The sequence below is a fragment of the Cordyceps javanica genome, chromosome 1 (genome assembly GCF_051103115.1).
Source record: "Cordyceps javanica chromosome 1, complete sequence".
Taxonomy (NCBI): Eukaryota; Fungi; Ascomycota; class Sordariomycetes; order Hypocreales; family Cordycipitaceae; genus Cordyceps; species Cordyceps javanica.
The window spans coordinates 706,758-719,608 of record NC_139295.1 but is presented as its reverse complement, the minus strand read 5'-3'; the positions used below and the strand labels follow the sequence as shown (position 1 = coordinate 719,608).

Genomic DNA, 12,851 nt, shown 5'->3' with positions numbered 1-12,851 from the left:
CTAGTTCTGGCTACGGGTGTTACGCTTAGTAGCTTCACCCTTGGCCTTTTCGGCGCCTGTCGTCGTGGCCTTGGAGCCCTCCTCCTTGGTGCTCTTCTCCGCCTTCTTGCCCTTGGCCGGCGCGGGAGCGCTGCCCAGACCAAGGATGCTCAGCGTCACCGCAACCAGAGAGACAAGGATGGCAACGATACCGGCGGCAACCTCGGGCACGAAGCGCGCAGCCTCCAGAGGGCTGCGCTGCGCAATCGTGAGGAACAGGTCAACCTTCTCGCGCACGTACAGCACAGGGTCGTCGAGGAACTTGAGGTCAGACGGCGACTCGGGCTCCTCAACCTTGGGCTTGTCAGCCTCGGCCAGCGCCTTTTCGGCAGCGTGCTTGGGCGCAAATGTCTCGGCCGCGAGCTTCTCAGCATCGGCGACCGAGTGGCCAATGTAGATGTTGTCGAAGAGGATGTCGTTCTGCATGGTCCAAATCTCGAAACCAATCTAAACACTCGTATCAGTGACCGCACCGTGACAGACAAAGCTAAACAATAGACAAAGACTTACAGCACCCATGGGCTCAAAGTTCGCAGGAGTCTTGTCCTCGAAAAAGGCAGGGTTCTTGATCTTGCGAGGGGCCCAAGGTCCCTTGTAGGCGGGGTTGTCAATGTAGGGAGCGGTCCACTTGCCCTTGTAGTCGGGGTTCTTCTTCATGGGCTTCTCCCAGGGACCGCAGCCAGAGACGTCGGCGCACTTGGGGTTAGGGACAGTCGGGGCGATCCAGTCACCATCCTCCTCGTCTTCCCAGTCCTCAGGCTTCTTAGCCTCGGGGTCGGCGACGGTGAGGGGCTCGGCGTCGAGCCAGTCCTCGGGCTTGGTGGCCTCCTCATCGACAACCTCGAAAGGAGCCTCCTCGTCCCAATCCTCGGGCTTCTTGGCCTCGGGGTCGGGGATGCGAGCCTGGTCAACCCAGTCCTCAGGCTTGGTGTCCTTGGCGTCGTCAATCTCGGCCGGGGGGTTGACGGCGGGAGAAAAGTCCTCGAGAAGGGAACCAGCCTTGACCTCCTCGCCGTTCTGTCGGATGGCGTACGTGTTGTCGGGGTTGACAATCAGAGTGTAGAGCTCCGTTGTCTTGACAATCTTGGCCGAGGGCGGCGAGGTGAGGTGCTTCTCCTCATACTCGCCCGTCTTGGGGTTCTTGTGGTTGAAGATGAAGTGCACCTTGTTGGTGTGACCGCACTTGTCAGGGCCAAACATGATGACGTAGGGAGTAGCGTTGCTGAACTCGTCCTGGTGGAGAGCCTTGTTGTCGCGAAGGAGCTTCATGTAGGCACCACCGCACTCGAGGCCGTCTGCGAAGCCTTGTCAGCGTTTGCACGGGCATTTTCGGGAGCCATCATCAGACTTACTCTGAAGCTTGACCTCGTACTGGACGACGAGGGTCTTGCCCTTGTTGTCAATCTTCTTGGGGAACTTGGCCGAGATGGCGTGGTGAGCGGCAGGGTTCTTGACAACGAGACCTTTGTCGCCCTCGGTGCCCTTGTAGACGGTAGGCTCCTCGACAGCCCACTGGCCGACGTAGGCCCATTCCTCCTCCTCCTTGTCCTTGTCGGCACCCTTCATGTCCTTCTTGGCGGTGGAAGGCTTCCAGCGCTTCTCCCAATCATCGGTGAACTGTTCGACAAAGTCGGCCTTGATGGCGGTAGGCTGAAGCGAGCGAGGCGAGAGTCAGCCAAGTCACCCTTTTCTGGTGGCGATTTTTTTTGGCTCGCGGCGGGTAGCATCGACGCGATTACTGCCATTGAGGGCGGGGGGGTAGACTCACGGTAAAGGTAGGGAGCTCGACGGCAGCGGGGGAAGCCTCGGCCTCCTCGGCGTGGGCGACGCCAGCGAACATGGCGGCCGCAGTGGCGGCAGCAGCAGCGTTGAACTTCATGATGACCGGGTTGTGGGCAACAAGGCCAGAAAATAAAACAGGAGAGACAAGAGGAGGGTGAGATAAAACGGAAAATTGGCAGATGGATAAGAGTATGCCAATGACGTCCCAGCGCTCGAGGGTGCAGAAATACCAGGGGTGAGGTTGAGCAGAAGAAGAGTGAAGAGAGGGAAGAAAAAAAGAAAAAGAAGAAGTGACGATGAAGAAATTCGGGCCCTTGATGAGGAAAGCTACCCCGACTAAAAGGACACGTTGATTTGAGGACCCTACCGACACTACCTACCTACCTACTAAGTACACCATGTACTTACGGAGTTGTGCGGGGGTTGGTTGAGCTCCAAATGGGTGGGTACCTTGCGCCATAATGTGCCTATTCCAGGGCCTTCTTCTGGGGGGGAGGGGGAGGTACCTGGCGGCTGGCCAGCGCCCGCACCCGCAGTGGTGTTTTATGTTTTTCCAGCGGTTCGGGTGGTAACTCCAGGTGGCACCAAGCAGTCCCGGATACGCTCCTCGGTGGTCGTGGAAACGATCTTTAGTGGTGTGAGTACCCTCTTCCTCTTATGTCTACTAAGTAAGTAATACTGATAGGTCAGTACCTATAAGTAGGGACCTAGTCCTACCAGGAACCACCTCACAATGAGACGCCGCGGGTTCCAAGCCATCATGATGCATCAGTGGCTTTTTTACATCTACTTTTGGCTGTCGTCAAGCTTTCTTCTTCTTTCTTTTTTCGACTTGTCTAATAGCCGCTGGTTGTACTTCCGGTCCTCCAAGGCACCCATGAACCGCCGTGTGCTCCTCATTTACTTGCCTAAGTACTTACTTATCAGTAGGTAGGAAGTAGTAGGAAGACAAGGCCCCTACTTAAGTACCTACTTATTAAGTAACGAGCCACCCGTAGTGGAGACCCGTGGTAAGTAGTTGGTAAGTCCTTAGCACTCAACCCTCACCTTGAGCTCACTTTAAAGGCAAACTCCAGGCCACGTGTACCATCGGTACGGAGAGGTACCGGCGTATAAGTAAGTCGGTACCTGGGCATCTGAGGTAGACAGCTCAGCGCCACAGACAAACTTTGCATGAACAAATCTCCGCCCTGGTGTGTTCCAGACTCAATAGTCAAGCACCTTTGAAGAGACGACAGATGGCGCTTTCTGGTCACCACCAGGTTTATCCAGTAACCATCTCTGCTAGGTACGTGTACCTAGGTATCAAGGTGGCGATTATTAATAGCGCCGGCTCAGCGAGGCACCATGTACCTACCTCTTTCGCACTGACTTCTCCAAAAGCTGTCCCCGCAGCCACCATCGGCGCCTCTCCACTCTAATAAATGACGGCAGACAACTCTTCTCGATCACTGCATGTCAATGCTGATGATATGCCTTTGTTCTTTCCTCTACCCGTCTCTTTTTTCGAGGAAAAATCTGCCAATTGACTTCAGTCTGTCCCGTTCCATGGCACGGGTAAGTCACTACGCGCTAATTGGAGCCCAGGCTTGGCCCGTGGCTACCTAGCAGTAGCAGTATACGGCGCACCTATGCAGAGACTTTGTGGGGAGCCAGATCATCAACATGCCTAGCACTCCGAATGCCGAAGATCATGATCATCGTGGAGTAATCCAACCCGATACAATCCGTACAATGCCCGAGCAGAAATAACATCAATGCATTTTTGCACGCAACGTCGCAGGAGCGCCCCGATGTCTTTATAGCCACCGGAAGCCACGACGATTCGCGTCGTTTGTACGCAGGTGTAGGGTAGCCAGTGTACATATTTTCACACTGGGCAAGATGCGCAAGCAGACCAGTATCAATTAACCAAACAACTTGAATAAATATACAGATGTACCGTGATGAATTAAGCCTAGAGTCGCAAATCGCGACCCCCAGATCCACTAACTATGTTTGTATATTACTGGCCAGTCCATCATCCTGAGCCCGCTGCCATGGACGATCCTGATCGCATTACACCCTCCCGCCGCATAAATCAACGGCACATCAGACACCCGAGCGCCGCGACGTCGACAATGACACTGCATAGAGTGTGGTATCAATTTACAAAGCAAAGAGAGCGGCAAAGATACCGAAGACGCCGGCACCGGCCAGGCCGGCGGCGGCGTTGCCGGAAGCAGTGGCGCTGGGGCTGGAGCTGGTGCCCGAGCCAGAGGAGCTCTGGGACTGAGTGGCGCTGGAGGAAGCAGAGTTGGCGGCGCTGCTGGACGCGCTGCTGGCAGCGCTGGAGCCGGAGCCGGAGCCGGAGCCGCTGCTGCTGGAGCCGGAGCCGCCAGCACCGCCAGAGCCAGAGGTGGCGCTGGGGCTGGCACCGGAGCCGGTGGCGGTGGCCGCGCCAGAGCTCGAGGCACCGGAGCCGGAGCCACCAGAGCCACCAGAGCTGGAGCCACCAGAGCCACCGGAGCCGCCGTTGGGGGTGCCGTTGTCCTTGTTGTAGTAGTAATCCGCGATGCACTTTTGCTGGCACTGGGCGTAGTTCTCAGTAGCCTCGGGGCTGCCGTCGCCCTGCTTGCACTTGGCGGCGCACTGGGTGGTCTGGTTGGCCTGATCCTCGTTGGGCGAAGGGACCTGCAAAGGAAAACACGTTAGCACTCCGGAAACCAAAAGGAAAAATAATAATAACCGCAAGGCTGGCAGGGGTTCGGAGTAGTGTTGGCGTTCGTCTTGCAACTGTGGGCTCGGGGAGATGAAACGCAATGGCTCTTGTTTCCCACCCCCCCTAGAAAGATCTGAACCTCGGCCCAATTGCGGTCCAAGTAGCAAAGAAAAGCAAAGAAAAAAAAAATTCGACAATGGCGTTTGAGCTGTAGACTTGAGATATCGACCAAATACGTACAGTGATGCAGTGAGCCTGGCAGTTGACGTCGGTGCCGCAGTTCTTCAGGCAAGCCTCCTGAGTGGGGTTGGCAGCCCAGGTGCTGCTGGTGGCAGTCTGGGCCGAGACGGCGACGGCCGCGCTGAGAGCGAGAGCAGCAGTGAAACGCATGTTGGAGTTGTTGGGGTATTAGGTGTAGTTGTTGAGTACTAAAGAGGCAAAAGAACAAGAAGAGCAGGCAACGAGAGACTTTGATGGAGCGAGTGTATGGAGGAGTGAACTTGGACTGGGATGTGAAAGAGGGAAAGGGAGTTCAGGGCAGAGGGCAGCGCGCGAGGGGCCTCTCATTATATTATGTTTTTTTTTCTGTCCGCACCCAAGCTGTCTTCCCGTGCCGCGCCGCCGCCAATGGCAACCTGCTTGGAGTCATTGGGGGGGGTGGCTTCTGGTCATCGCATTCCGAGTCGAAGGGGGGGGGAGGATCAGTGGTGGTGGGCAATAATAGTACGAGATTTCTGCAAGACTCCATGCAAGCCTGGGGCTATTACATGAGCTTTGACCCGTTGCAGGTACCAGCTACTTACCCGCATCAATGAATAAGAATTGGACTGGGGTGGGTTTACCCGAAGCCTCAAGGAGCGTGTCTAACACGCCGCCGGTCCTCAAGGGAAACAACAAAGCAATTACGGAGTACAGATCACGTTGTACCCCATACTTGCCTCGCCCGTAACCAGGCCAAGCATGCCACGGAACGACCGTCCAGGGTTGAACTACTTTTTTTAGCCTGTTCGTCTTCCTGTTAGCGTCCAGGTCCGTTGCGCCCTAGAGGGCAGGAGGAGGGTTGGAGGGCACCGCAGCTTGGCCGACTCGACTCGCGTGAGGCCTCGCTCCCTGCATCTCGAACGTGTCTCTCTTCTCCTGCAGCACCAGGGGCAACGGCAACTTGACTGAGTACACAAGGGGAAGGGAAGGGGGTGGGCAGCGGGTGTCAGCGGTCTCGGGCATACAGTCCTCTCGGGCATACAGTATTCTCTCTCGGGTTTGCTTGCAGAACGGTTGCGGGCTGTCATGCTGGCAGCAGTCACAGCTCGACCAAAAAGCAACTCTCAAAAGGGCGGATGTATATTTTAAAATGAGCTAATGCCACTGTGGCGGCCGTGCCCCTGGCTAATTGGGTTTGAGGCAAACCCGGGCTCCAGCTAAACCCTGGCTCATTTTGGCTTTTCTTATCCTCTTGTCCTCCTCCTCTCCCCCCCCCACCGGTCTTCAGCGCAAAAATGGCTCTGTGCCCAATCATGTCTTCCGATGGCCCGCCGGGTCGCGACGATGGCACGGCGGCTTGTTCCTAGCTGAATGACAAGGAGAAGCCGAAGCCCCAAAGTTTCCAGCACAGGGCGTGCGCTTTTCTTCTTCTTGGGCCACGGGTTTTACTGATACTACGCAGCAAAGGACCAGAGGGCGGTAAAGGGGGCTACCAGTAAAAGCGATCTGTGGGCGGGCTTGTCCCATGACGGCAATGCTCGTATTTGTTGGCCGATAACTTGGGTCCTTGTTTACTTGGCACAGCCCGCTATTCGCCTGTGTGGCAATAATACATCAATCAGTACGGATACTGGGTGAGTACTGGCACACGATGACCGAGTGATCGGCGGGCCACTGTCTCGACCCTCTTCGTTCGTAACCTTCCGGTAGTTGTATCAGTGCATAAGTACTGGTATATCCGTATATCCTGCTCCCCTTGACGACTCAGTAAGTATCCCAAACCCTGCTGGATCGGCGCGTGCCTGTCCTACCAGAAACGGTTGTTTAGTTTTTCGAGCCTATGATTAATCAGGTCGAGTTGCTATCTTGGCGCAATCCAAAATAACTAGAAAAGATGGGAAAAAAAATCACAGGCAATGACGAACTGCTCCGCTAGTGAGCTCCGTTGCGTTGCCCCAGAGAAACCCATCCAAGACAACGGTGGCGCTAACCAATTCCTTTCGCATGACATCAAAACATGAGACGGAATTCTGGTTCATGTCCGCTTTGATTTGCCCTGTTATGCAGAACCTCCCCCAAGCGCCAGTGTGCGCGATGTTTGGACACACAATGATTCTTCTTTAACAGACCAGCACCGCCAAGCTGGATGGCACATGTACTGGTACATGACGTGTCACACCGCAGGGCCAGCCGTCCTACTCCGTACTCTTTGTGACGTCCTGATCTGCTCGTGAATACGATGGTCGCCTCGCACCAAGTACTTGTATGCGACAATTTTTTTAAAAAAAGTCAAACTCGGGGGTGGCGAGAGAGGCGGGTGGACACACGACTAATCGTAACCGAGCGCCGCCCTCCAGCTACTTTTATTTAGCCTTTCCTCTGTAGAGACAGGAAAACTTGCTGCGCCACTTTAAGCAACTAAAATAGAACTCCCAGGACTATATACATGCAACAAATGATGAGAAGCATAATCATTAAAAGAAAAAGAAAGCTCGATCAACTTAATCCGTAGAGTCTATACGTAGAAATCTCGTCACCTCCAAGCGTGTGGAGTACTTATTTGCCGGGTTCAATAAGCAAAGGGGCCAATTATTCTATCCCTGATATCATTTATGCCGATTCAAGCAAAGAAAAGCCAGTTTTTCTATCTCTCATATTATTATGCCGGGCTGAGCTAATCTGCTTCTCCAATGCATCACTTGTTTTTTTAATTAGAAACGAGATTTACACAGTTAAAGTGCCCCCCCCACCTGTTCCGCACTACCGAGCCAGCTTGTTAGTCCCCCTTCCATCTCAACTGCCCGCCTTGCCACCCTTTCGACTCACACTGGCGAGTTCAACGTCTCAAACGTCTTGCAATCCCCCCCCCGGCGTCAGAGTCCACGGCACTCGTCTCGCCGAAAACCCGCTCCCTGCGACCAGGCAAAGTTGCAAGTGGACGTTTGACCGCTGAACCTCCTCCAAGCTCCTTCCCCAGCCAGCGCCATGAACGGCAAGCTCAGCAGATATTGGTCTTGTATGTCGCGGAGCATGTGCTACCACCGCTGATCGCCGTGGTCGTGGCCGTCGACTGGACGGCCGCCCCGGCCACCCTAGTTGTGTTCGGCCCGACGACCACCACACCTGCCGGCTCGCCGGTCGGATCTTACCGCCACCGGCCCGACGACACGACTAGACCGAAGAAGACGTTTTCTTGGAACCAGTTTTGCCCTTGAAAGCACACGAGAGCGCAAGGAAGCGTTGAAGAGAGTTGCTTTGGTGACGGTGACCACTGCGGACGGTCTGCGGTGAGACGCTTCCGACCTTGGTCGTATGCGAAGCCCTGGCTGCCCATGGACATTACGTCGTAGAAGTTAGTGGTGAGTGAGTTTTTGTTTTTTGTTTTTTTGACGACGTTGCGCCATATTCACAGCCTTCTTTGCGCGTATCGCTGGCATACTGCGTACTCAGTATGTCATGCCAACGGATTCGCCAGCAGGGTATCCTGCCCCTGTCCAGCATGTGATGATCCAGCACGGCGTGCTGCTACTTTATTCTTTAAACGCGGCGTGAGACAGCTTGAGAAACATCTGCATAAATTGTATCCGTACCTGCTTGAGAATGGTGGTCTGTACCAGCAGATGGACCATCTCTGCGAATCTACCAACACAGCCTTGCCAGGGATCGATCGTCCCACCCTAAAAAACTTCGAAACACTACTCTTTGCCATTAAAAGAAGGTTTCTACTATCGGTTTCTCGCGCAGAAGTAAATTTCATCATACTACTGGTAGCATAAACTACGCTCATGAAATTAGTGAATATCAGCAAGCACCGGCGTGGCTAATGTGGTAGGACCTAGTTATACACAAACTGGCGCATACCATGGTCGTAGTGGCTATAGATGCCGAGCTGAGGCGAAAGCGCGAAAATGAAACTAGAGCGCATACTAGGCGTCAATGAGCAGTTGTTCTTGCTTAAACATGGCGACGTTTCCAGGGGCTAGTAGGCCCAGCCCAAGTGCACTTATATTAGACTGCTGCGTTTCTTGACGCGTTGCATCAGACACCCTAACCCTGTGGTATACAAAAGACCCATCTCGTTGGTAGAAAGACTTCTAATCACAACCTACCCCCAAGTCTGAACATACGCACTGCAGATATTTAATCAAATAGTACGACTTGAGAGGGGATATGGGCGTTATAGAAGGCCATTGCCACGCAATCCAAGTTACGTCGCCTTCAAGCAAGCATGTGTGATTGCTTAGTCACCACAATCAGCAGCGCAGCTTGGAAGATGGCAGCGCCGGACTACTTGTGCAAAATGAGGAAGGCTATGCGATTCGACTTGTGCATTTGCACCGGGCAGGGTCAGATATCAAGGCAATTGGTAAAGTACAGAAGCAACCAGGCCACACAAAGGATGATGCCAAAACCCAATCCCCAGGGTCTCAAGTATGTGATCAGGAGCGGGTCCTACGCTGGCCAATCACAGCATGAGCTGGCTGGGGAACTCCAGCAACTCAAAGGAAGCAACGTATGCCTTTAGTAGTAGAGGGCCACCGTAAGGAGCTTGCGTCGAGTACTCTGTCACTCCACGTAAAAGGCACAACGCAGTCAATGAACAGTCGCGCTCGCCAATCGCCACCATGAAGCTCTTGTCAGTCGCAGCGGCTCTTTCCGGCCTGCTGTCGCCCGTCATTGCTGCCGCGTCCCAGAGCGCCAAGCTGCCCGGCGACTTCAAGCCGCCCCAGGTGTTCAAGAACACCAACCTGGTGCACGTCATCTCGCTCGAGAAGAACTACGCCAAGGAACAAATCAATGTTGCCATCGAGAACATATCAAAGGATCCCCAGGATGAATACTACGTTCCTTTTACCTCATCACAGATTGCTCGTGTCGGCGGCCTCGAGGTCAAGGACCGCAAGGACGAGAAGGCTGGCCCGTTTGCTGTCGAGGTGGTTGAATACGACCCCAACAGGTACCATGCGATTTACCCGACATCCAGACCTCTACGGCCTGAATATGCTAACATGCTATCCCTGCCAGCGACACACAATACTACCGAATTCGTCTCCCCAGCCCTCTCAAGGCCGGTGGTCAGCAGACCCTAGGCATCACCTTTTTCTACCTCGACGCGTACCGGCCGCTTCCCGCCACGATTGAACAGGACGAGGCGCAATACCTGGTACACGACTTTTCCATCTTTGCCCCGTCTGCCTACAAGACGAGCAAGCAAAAGACGGAGGTCAAATCTGCATCCGCCACCATTCCCGACTACACCAAGGTCGACAAGTTTCCCCAGAAGCAGGGCACCAAGCTGACCTACGGACCTTTCGACGAGAAGCCTGCCGGTGCAGTCTCTCCCGCTCAGATTCGATTCGAATTCGCCAAGCCCGTCACCCACGTCTCTGAACTCGACCGCGAGGTCGAAGTCAGTCACTGGGGTGGCAACGTCGCCTTTGAGGAGCACTACACCCTGGAGCACCGCGGCGCCAACCTGTCGGCGCCATTCAACCGTGCCAAGTGGACGCAGTCGCAGTACTTTAACCGCGGCTCTACAGCGGCCCTCAAGGAGCTGCGTGTTCCTCTGCAGATTGGCGCGGCCGACCCCTACTTTACCGATGTCATTGGCAACGTGTCCACCTCACGTTTCAGGAGCAACAAGCGCGAGGCCCTCCTCGAGCTCAAGCCCCGTTACCCCATCTTTGGTGGTTGGAAGTACCCGTTCACCATCGGCTGGAACATTAACGCGGCCAGCATCTTGCGCCACACGGCCGCTGGCGGCAATGTGCTCAAGGTGCCTTTCCTGGAGGGTCCCAAGCAGGCCGAGGGTGTTGAATACGGTCGCGTCAACCTGCGCGTTCTTCTGCCCGAGGGCGCTGAGTGAGCAGCACAGACACTTGCCAACCTAATTCGCACGCTAACAATCGTATAGAAACGTCAAGTTTTTCACAGACGTTCCCGAATCGTCTATCGCCGAGACGTCTGTTGACGTCGTCAAGACCTATCTGGACACTGTCGGTCGCACGTCGGTCACTATCAAGGCAGTGAACCTGGTTGACGAATTCCGCGACCGTCATCTCATCATCTCCTACGATGTCACACTGCTCTCCTCGCTGCGCAAGCCTGTTGTGATTTTTGCGAGTATGCTGTCCCTGTATTTTGCGACATGGGCCATTGGCAACATCAAGGTTGGATTTAGCAAGAAATAAATGTTACAAGGTGGGATACACATCTGAAAAGGGGAATCTTTGAGAGACGATGGCAATATAGATATTTTTGACAATTGAACAACGGAATTTCATTGCTTGACATGATGAAGACGTCGGCGAATGCAGACCACGATCGGCGAACTTGTTCGGGAATCTGTCCGGGAATAGACGGATTGTACAAAGTCAGGTACTGTTAGCGTCTGAGCGATGCCAGTCAGGTTATGACAGGTCGACGCAGATCTGTGCAACGGTGACTGGGCAGGAAGGATGCAACCAAGGTACTGAAGAGCGTCTTGGATTTGGCCATTCCTTACTTTTCCCAGTCCAAGTAGCAGCAAGTAACCGGGTGGGAATTAACAGGCATGAACGTGGATGACGAAACGGGGGGCGGAACCGCGCCACACTTTTTTTTAGTCGGGGCTTGGCATCAGCTCGCTTGCCGCCAGTGTACGAAAGCATGGGCAACGCAAGGTTGACGTATACTTTGATGGAAGGGGAGGGCGAATCCCGAGCAATGAGGGCGCGAGGGTACGCGGCTGTAAGCTTATATAGACTGCTCATCTCATGCAGACGTTTGAGAAGCTTGCACCATCATTTCTGAACCTCTGTATTGCATACCTGTTGCGGTTTCTATATACATCAAATCGGAGCTTGTCATTATCTCTTCTTTTCTGCCCTTTTCGCTTCACATTACTTACTACAACGCGAGCATTTTTCATTGTTTGTTCAACCCTTTACAATATCCACACACACACACACCCTCGAAGTTGCAACCATGTGTCTTGGCGGCGGCTCGAGAAGGAACAACTACGGTGACGACGTCATCCCGGCTCGGCCCTACGGCGGCGGCGGCGGGCAAGGTTACGGAGGCGGCCCGTACAACAACAACTACAATAACCACAACTACGGCAATGGCGGCGGCGGCGGCGGCATGGGCATGCTCGGAGGCGGTGGAGGCCGACAAGGCGCAGGCGGCATGGGGATGAATATGATAGGATCATTACTGGGAGGAGGTGGTCGTCACAGCGGCGGCGGCGGCGGCGGCGGCCTGGGCAGTCTGTTTGGCGGCGGGCGGCGTCCTGGAGGAGGAGGGATGGGCATGGGCATGGGCCCGATGGGTGGCGGCGGTTTCAGCGGTGGCGGAGGTCATCACCATCACGGCGGTGGCGGTGGTTTCGGCGGCCACCACGGAGGTCATCATCACGGCGGCGGCGGCTTTGGCGGTCATCACGGAGGAGGCCACCATGGCGGAGGGGGTGGTTTTGGTGGTCATCATCACGGAGGAGGCCATCACGGTGGCCACGGTCACCATGGCGGCGGATTCTAAGACGGAACAAATTACCAACTCGAAGCGTTTTTGTACTACCAAATCACTGTTTTGGGGACGATCATCATAAAGAAGGGCAAGGCAGAGCACCCGCGCCCCCCCGCCAGCTCGCACATGAAGCGATTACTTCTGTACTCTTCCAAGCAACGGGTAGAGAGGAAACACTACGTAGCCAGTGACCTTTTTACACCTTTTTGTTTTCCCCTACACCACTTTCAGGTCTGGGAATGGCGCATTCGGACGGGTTTGGGTTGTCTTGGATTTAGGTTTGGGGGGAATTACGGGGCGTTGGCCATGACGCAAGACAAGTCCAGGACGGGGGACATGTAAGGAAAAAATAAAATAAAATAAAACGAAAACGGGCTTGGTTGCTTTGTCCCAACGGTGTAGGGAGCATTACATCATTCGAATCAATTAGACGTGTGCTTTTTTTTTTCTTGTTGCTCTACGTCGTGTTCCTGCGGGCCCAAAGCTTAGAAGCTATAGTTGCCTTTTGTGCTGTTAGCCATGCCCGTCAAAATCATGAGCTCTTGCGCGTTGCGTCGAAAGAAGACAATTCTCGATAATCGTCCCAGAGAAGCGTCAACGAGCAAAGCGGGTTGGCCGTCGG

The 12,851-nt window shown here is 54.5% G+C and overlaps 4 protein-coding genes across 4 annotated transcripts; 2 read left to right on the top strand and 2 right to left on the bottom strand.

Moving 5' to 3' along the window:
• V2A60_000215 (calnexin) lies at window positions 1–1,918 on the bottom strand (the record flags this gene model as incomplete). The annotated part of the gene is made up of 4 exons (XM_083251586.1): window positions 1–486; window positions 550–1,334; window positions 1,392–1,689; window positions 1,808–1,918. The coding sequence occupies 4 exons, from the start codon at window positions 1,916–1,918 to the stop codon at window positions 1–3; spliced, it is 1,680 nt and encodes a 559-aa protein (XP_083107712.1).
• Window positions 1,919–3,969: 2,051 nt separating this feature from the next.
• V2A60_000214 (uncharacterized protein) lies at window positions 3,970–4,912 on the bottom strand (the record flags this gene model as incomplete). The annotated part of the gene is made up of 2 exons (XM_083251585.1): window positions 3,970–4,494; window positions 4,763–4,912. The coding sequence occupies 2 exons, from the start codon at window positions 4,910–4,912 to the stop codon at window positions 3,970–3,972; spliced, it is 675 nt and encodes a 224-aa protein (XP_083107711.1).
• Window positions 4,913–9,348: 4,436 nt separating this feature from the next.
• V2A60_000213 (dolichyl-diphosphooligosaccharide--protein glycotransferase subunit OST1) lies at window positions 9,349–10,914 on the top strand (the record flags this gene model as incomplete). The annotated part of the gene is made up of 3 exons (XM_083251584.1): window positions 9,349–9,680; window positions 9,749–10,585; window positions 10,638–10,914. 3 exons carry the CDS (start codon window positions 9,349–9,351, stop codon window positions 10,912–10,914), a joined length of 1,446 nt encoding a protein of 481 aa, XP_083107710.1.
• Window positions 10,915–11,689: 775 nt separating this feature from the next.
• Window positions 11,690–12,241, top strand: V2A60_000212 (uncharacterized protein; the record flags this gene model as incomplete). Its single annotated transcript, XM_083251583.1, has 1 exon — window positions 11,690–12,241. One exon carries the CDS (start codon window positions 11,690–11,692, stop codon window positions 12,239–12,241), a length of 552 nt encoding a protein of 183 aa, XP_083107709.1.
• Window positions 12,242–12,851: the final 610 nt, after the last annotated feature.